Source organism: Aplysia californica, unplaced genomic scaffold (assembly GCF_000002075.1).
Source record: "Aplysia californica isolate F4 #8 unplaced genomic scaffold, AplCal3.0 scaffold00119, whole genome shotgun sequence".
NCBI lineage: Eukaryota > Metazoa > Mollusca > Gastropoda > Aplysiida > Aplysiidae > Aplysia > Aplysia californica.
The window spans coordinates 1,336,241-1,343,740 of NW_004797389.1; the positions used below are offsets into that span (position 1 = coordinate 1,336,241).

The 7,500-nt window shown below is 43.4% G+C and overlaps 1 protein-coding gene across 1 annotated transcript in view; it reads left to right on the forward strand.

Moving 5' to 3' along the window:
• The window catches only part of LOC101859163 (SCO-spondin-like), a gene marked incomplete at its 5' end in the record, with an annotated part of 124,633 nt that overhangs the window by 12,986 nt on the left and 104,147 nt on the right, over positions 1–7,500 (forward strand). Inside the window, 5 exon segments of the mRNA XM_035969136.1 lie at positions 3,090–3,225; positions 4,038–4,217; positions 4,517–4,684; positions 5,800–5,958; positions 6,655–6,822. Coding sequence (XP_035825029.1) covers positions 3,090–3,225; positions 4,038–4,217; positions 4,517–4,684; positions 5,800–5,958; positions 6,655–6,822 — 811 coding nt within the window.

Sequence of the window (7,500 nt, forward strand, 5' to 3'; positions counted from 1 at the left end):
TAATAATAATAATAATGTAGCAGGTGTTTTACGCTCCTATCGACACAATTTTGACATTTTAGTTAGGAAGCTGACTACCGACCCTGCCTGCCAGGGTCAACCCGGGCTGAGAGCAAGGACGGTCATTTTTTTACTATCGGTACACCACCACATTGCAAAGTTGGGTTGGGTTTTTTTTTGGGTTTTTTTTTTTGGGGGGGGGGTTATTGAGTAATGTTGCATGCTGAGCACGATTTCAGTACATGTACTTAGAACCACCGCATATCAATCGTTTTCTTCCCTTATTTTGTTCACTTTTCAAATAGCTATAAGAGAGGGGGGTGCAATCCCCCTGAACACCCCCTCCCCTGAACACCCACCCCCCTAATTTGTTCCTTTTCAAAAACCTTTGATTTGGGATGGTTTCTCAGTATTAAAATCATGCTCTGTTTTCAATGAGTGGCCAATCGGATCGACAAAAATAGGACAGAGGTACCTCAATTGGCCGATCGGTACGCGAAAGTTCAAAGTTCGGAAATATAATTCTACACCACTTCTTTTATAACTCTCTTAATATTCGTTTGCGAAAGAAATAAATATCATATTCGTCATCCGCGTGAAAAGGTCTGCACGAATAGGTATTGCACGATGGCTAACTCCCTTGTGTACCGATAGTAAAAAAAATACCGCTAGTCCTATGCATCTCAACAACAAGTCCGGGGTATTTTATAAACGTTATCTCCCCACTCAGGAATCGAAATCAGGCTTCCTGTGTGCGACTGCAAAGTGTCTAACCACAACACCACAGATGCGGTGTAAATACCTGAGACAATTTCTTTACTTCCGTGATTCACCTGTCAGTCACACACTGTCAGCTCTCTCCTGAGTTGCACACGCGTTCTTGTGCAGATCAACTGTTTTCAGTTCAAGAAGACCTTACATCTCTTCTGGCATGCTTTCTTTGTCCGTGACTTACAACAACAGTATAGATCTAGAAGTTTCCGATTCAGACGTGACAACAGTACAAGAAATAACCTAAGCCTACAAGACATAAAGTGAACACAAAGCGTTGATTGGAGGAGGTGTTCGACAGAAACATGTTTTTGTTCAATGTGGGTGCGCCGAAATTGTGATAAAATGGAAATACCCGTAGACAAAAGTGTTATTGAAGACTCAAAAGGGGGGGGGGGAAGAAAGAGAGAGTAAGAGAGAGAGAGAGAGAGAGAGAGAGAGAGAGAGAGAGAGAGAGAGAGAGAGAGAGAGAGGGGGGGGTACAATCATTCTCGCCTGTCAGCAGACAACGTAACCCAAATCTGATTTGAAAAATGTATTATCTGTGTATGTAGAAAGGCAGGTGACTTTGGTTTGTCAACACGCTCTAAAACTATGACTGTTTAAATGTTCTTGTTAAAAAGTTGAGTTGTGTTCAGAACTCTTTTTTGACTTGATAACGCACAGAAGATGCGGGTACAGACTTACTAGTTTATTAGAACCATAGCAACGGACGTTATTGAACAATATGCCCAATGGGCCTAACTTTACACATACCAGATTTCTCTAATGGGATAAGTTAGAGAGTTACGAGGGCTGTCCCACGGAAAACCGGAAAAGGTCCGTAAAAGCAAAAATCTTTGTCCTATTATAATAAAACTGTAACACACCATACCTCAACATGTGCGTTATTTCTCAATGTAATCACCATACCGCTGGACACATTTTTCCCATCGCTGGATCTGGGAGAAGATACCCTCCCTGAAGAATTTTTCGTCAAGGGATTTCAACCAATCGTTCACGACTTCCACGAGGTCTTCGTCGTCGGTGAATCGCTGTCCAGAAATATGGCGTTTCATTGGTTCAAAAAGGTGATAATCTGACAGGGCCAAGTCAGGACTGTGAGGGGGGTGTAGTAGAACTTCCTAGCCTAACCTTTGGAACCAGTCTTTCGTGACGTTTGCGGTGTGTGGCGTTGTGCTGCCATGCTGCAAAATGACCCCGCTGGTCTTTTTCGGCCCCAACCCATCAAGCAGAGACCTTTCAATAGTGCAGCTCATCAAACTGTATCCTATAGACAGTCGACTTTGAAATGTTTAGCGACTCGCAAATTTCGCGAATTTTTAGGCGCCTGTCTGTTTGATAAAGTTCGTTAACGCGACTCTTGTTGTCCTCAGTCTGGGCAGAAAAACAAGATCCTAGGTAAACTTTGTCATCGATATCGGAGTGCCCGGCTTTGAACTTACTACATCACTCATATACCTGTGACTTTGCCATTACTTTCTCCCCATAAACTGACTTTATTTCAGTGTGTATTTCTAGAGGTTTGAGTCCTTTTGCGGTCAGAAACCGAATAACAGACTTCACTTCTACCCTTGACCAATTTTCCAAGTTCTTTTGAGAACTGCTGTGCTCGTTTGGTTTGTGCGATTCTCATGGTGCTCAATCGGGAAATTTCTAAATGATTGTTTTACAAGTGTGCGTTTACAGAATGTGAAAATATTGAATAGTTTTCAAATTACAGCCAAATTCCGGTTTTCCGTGGGACAGCCCTCGTACTTATAGATTTAGAATGTTTGGTACTGAAATTGCACTACAGAGATCATGTACATCAACATAAACTTAGAACACCCATTAAATTCGGGGTGCGATGGAAAGGTGGGTATGACAACAACCAAACCAGCCCCAAACATTAGAATTAGATGAACTGGGGCAATCGCTAGAAGGAATCTGGCTTCAGATCCCACAGCAATTTATCCAACAACCTATCTGTTCCCTACGTCGACGGTGTCAGTCAATCACCAATGCCGCAGGTGACAACACGTGGAACTAATTTGGTGAATTTGGAAAATGAGGTGCTCAACTTGTGATGGATACTTTTATACCAGTATGGACACTTTAGTGAACATTGATTATTTGTCTTCGTGAATTCTTTGGTTTGTATGTCATCTACAAAATGAATTGCAATAGATTGTCTACGGAACATTGGTTTATAGGTGAAATATTTGATTTCTATGCTCACAATCGTATTTCCGTGTGTATATTATATGAACCATTGTGTAGCAAATTTCTCTTTGTGCCAATCAATAAAGTCTCATCTCATCTCATCTCCCCACCAGGAGGCGCTGGGGCCGTGCAGTGGCGACCCGTGCAACAGTCATGGCCGTTGTCTGGAGACCAGAGATGTGTCGGGTCACGTGACTGCGATGTGTTTGTGTGACGTAGGCTGGGGAGGAAGTGCCTGTGACATAGGAGGTATGTCAGTGTATATAATATGCGACATTGGAGGTATTGATAGCTGAGCACAAGTAGTGACTATATCCACTTTTGGTCGAAATGGAGTAATCGATATGGGAAGTGAGACGTTAATTCTCTCTTTGACCTCTGTGAATATCTAAGCTATAGCTTAATTCGGTATCGAGATAATGCGTTTCTTTTTTTTACTATGTTATAGAGTCTCATTTTTTCTCGAAACTGTGAAAAAACGGATAGTCACTTCTTGTTCCCAGCCGTCGGTTTGTCAGCCTGTATAATGACATAGAAGGAATGTAAAATTTTCTATTTAGGATAGCCACAGACATTATTGCACTTTGCAGGTCTGAGTGTTACCTTTATATTAGCAAATACATTGTAACCCATGCATAACAAACTACTGCCTGCGGGCCAGATCCAGTTTCAGTCTGTCCCACGAGTCGGCCCAGTAATCAATTAGAAATGAGGTTTGTGGGGAGTTGACAATTATTGTTCAAGCCTCTGGTCCAAACCAAAAAATACACCATGTTTTTGCCTGTGCTTTTGTCCAATCAAAGTCTGCCCCATGTTAGAGCCCTTGTTTTTGTCCTATCGAAACTTTTCCCATGTTTCAGCCCTTGTTTTCGTCCAATTAAAACTTGCCATATCCTTTAGCCGTTGTTTTTTGTCTAATCAAAACCTGTCCCATTTTTGGGCCTCTGTTTTCACCCAGTCAAAACTTGCCATATGTTTCGGACCTTGTTTTCGTCCAATCAAAACCTTTCAAATGTTTCTGTCCTTGTTTTCATCCAATCAAATCCTGGCCCATATTTCAGACGCTGGCCCCCAGTGGGGAGACTGGATGGACTGGAGTTCCTGCTCGGTCACCTGTGAGAAAGGTTGGAGGTCAAGACAACGCCGCTGCGAGGATTCAAACTCTGGAGCTTCACTCAGCTCCTCGCAATGCTTTGGGGCGGACAAGGAATATGGACTTTGTCAACTTCCTGATTGTCCTCGTAAGTAAACACCACAGGCGCCACATCGTGGCAGAGTCTGACAACTTTCATATTATAGCATTTATCAATAATACTATATTCTGACAAGACCTATGTAGCATTTATTAACAATGTATTCTGCCATCTGTTGTGGCTGCTGCTGCTTCTGCTTTTACTATTATCAATAGCTTAGCATTATTATCTTCATCATCATCCTCCTCCTCATCATCATCATCATCATCATCATCATCATCATCATCATCATCATCATCATCATTATTGTCAATATTACTGTTGTTATGACCCTTGCTATTCACTAGGTTGGAAGACCTGGGGCGAGTGGGGCGCGTGCAGCACTGAGACCACATGTGGGCGTGGCTTGAAGACAAGGAGGCGGAGCTGTGGGGGCGGGGGCACTGTGGGCGTGGACAGGTTCTGTCTGGGATTGGACAACGAGACGGCGCCCTGTGACAGCGTGGCTTGTGACGGTAAATTTTAATGTTTTCATTCAGCATTCCACCTCAACAAACCTTACCCCTTGACCATGCCCCCTTCCCCTTTGGTACATAGCGAAAAGACTTTCGCGTCTGCCTGGTTCCCTGTGTATGTGCTAAACTGTATATAAACAATCAAATCTACGCTAACGGCCACATGTTTGAGAATTCACCAGTACATACAGCCACTTCCTACTACTTCACTCGTGTCTTTGGGTGTGTTTTTTTTTTACATTATTAATAACACTGTGTATTACGCCCACCTGTGTAAGACAACTGCTTTTCTCCTTGACATTGGGTAGCTGTCTTAGACTATCTCAAACGTAGACACATAGTTGTGTGTATGTATTTTTTTATATTTTTTTTGTGTTAGATATAAGCCATAAATAACAAAAAGACAAACAATGAGGTGTGTCAGGTTCTACACACAAGACAAACCCTGCTGAATAAAATAAAATGTAGAAAAATACAATACTTTGTTAAAACGACACGCGACCATTGTGAAAGAGGTGCTTTTAGGAGAGATGTAGGGCAGGAGAATCAGGGGAAGACAAAGAATAACGCGGAATGATAACGACATAAGAACGTGGACTGGCCTAGATGTGGCAGAATGTGTAAAGGCAGCCGGCGACCGAGATGGATGGAGGGTCAACCTCTGAGTCAGAGATGACACCTCCAGGTATCCAGGTATAACCCATAAATGTGTGGCATTTTGGTGGAATTAGGCGCACGTCAAAATAGTGAAAACGAAGATATTGGCATTGTTTCTCCAGTTTGACAATTAAAAAGACATTTCCATCTAAATTTGACAGAAAAAGGGTGATTAAAGGCACCAAATATGTAACTTTTCAGTTTTAAAGGACGCTCAAGCTATAGAAAATACCGAACTTTGGCAGCCATTCTCTCGCGAAATGTATCACTGAAACCAGGAGACCCCACCTCCTTCAATCGCAAATATCTTGACTTCTATTCAAGATAGATTGGGGGGTGGGGGAATAATTGAAAGCAAGGCAAATTAATAAGCTTTTAGACCATTAACTTCACTTACCCAAAAATTGACGAGCGCCTGATTCCACCGCGTCGTGACACGAATGTTCTGTCTGTCCCAGGTCCCATCCGACTGTCTGGCGGGGAGGCGGCCGGGGAAGGCGTTGTGGAGTTGTATGACAACATCCGGGACACTTGGAGACTCGTCTGTGTGAGTCAGGCCACGCCCCACATTGCTGACGTCATCTGTCGGCAGGCAGGGTGGCCCGGGGGCTTTGAAGGTGAGATCACAGTAGCAACAGCAACAGTAACAGTAGTTTCATCGTACTGGTTGTCATTGTTGTCATTGTATTTCTTGCTGTTGTTGGTTGTGGTGGTGGTGGGGGTGGTGGTGTTGTCGTCGTCGTCATCTTCATTATCTTTGTAGTCATCATCATCATCATCATCATCATCATCATCATCATCATCATCATCATCATCACCATCATCGTCGTCATCGTCGTCATCATCATCATTATCATCATCATCATTCTTGTCAATTTTGGAACATTAATTTTCAGGAAAGTAAAAAAAACGCATTTCTTCTCTTATTTTGTATTGGAATTACTAACAAAAATGTCGTGAAGAATTTTCTTTTAACATTTGTCCGTAGTTGGAATCAGAGACCGACGATATGTTTTACTCATACCTTGCCAGAACAACATAGGGGGAACTGCTGTTTTTTTCTTTCCTCATCCTTACTATCGTCACGTTTCCTCTACTTCTTTTGTATGTTTGTCACTCTCTTGTGAATTGCTATTCCGGGGTGCCTTGATAGTCGAAGCAGACTTTGTGCTGTTGAGTCAAGAGAGATTAACAGAGTAAGGCTAATTCCCCGTTTGGAGTTCTCTGTTGGCATCCACCCCTTGGCGCTCATATGACCTTACGCAGTTGCGAGCGCCGTGAAACTTTAGTAAAACAAACTGTCTTGCCCCCAGTGATCGGAGACGGCCGGTTTGGGTCAGGAGGCGGTGACTTCGGGCTGACCAGCGTGACGTGTGCCGGCGACGAGCCGCGAGTCCTGCAGTGTCAGCACAACGTCTGGGAAAGTGGAAGCGGGCTGTGCGGGGACGGGAATGTTGTGCCTCTCGGTGTGCAGTGTAATGGTAAGGCCCAGGCGCACATGCATTTTGTTTGTTGTCTGTCTGTGTTTGTTTCTTTCTGATAGTCTGTCTGTCAATCAGTCAGTCAGTCAGTCTGTCTGTCTGTCTGTCTGTCTGTCTGTCTGTCTGTCTGTCTGTCTGTCTATCTGTCAGTCAGTCAGTCTGTCAGTCAGTCTGTCTGTCTATCTGTCGGTCTATTGAAGTCATTTGAGAAGGAAAAAAGTGGATGAAATTTCCTCTTAGCATTACAAAGCCTATCAATCTATCTATCTATCTATCCATGAATCATCCATCCATCCATTCACTCACCCACCCATCCATTCATCCAGCCTCCACCCATCCATCCATCCATCCATCCATCCATCCATCATCCATCCATCCATCCATCCATCCATCCATCCATCCATCCATCCATCCATCCATCCATCCATCCTTCCATCCATCCATCCATCCATAATAATAATAATAATTGCATTTCTATAGCGCATATCCATGCTCAAGAGCATGCTCTATGCGCTTTACAACTTTTATTACCCCAGCAGACCCCTTGAGAACACTCAGAAACATTCTCAGCTTCCGAGGAAGCATACAGTGCAAGCTGCGGATTTCACGCGCTCAAACACTATCAAACTGACAAGATCTTTCACTGTCTATAGCCGGGTACCCATTTCCACCTGGGTG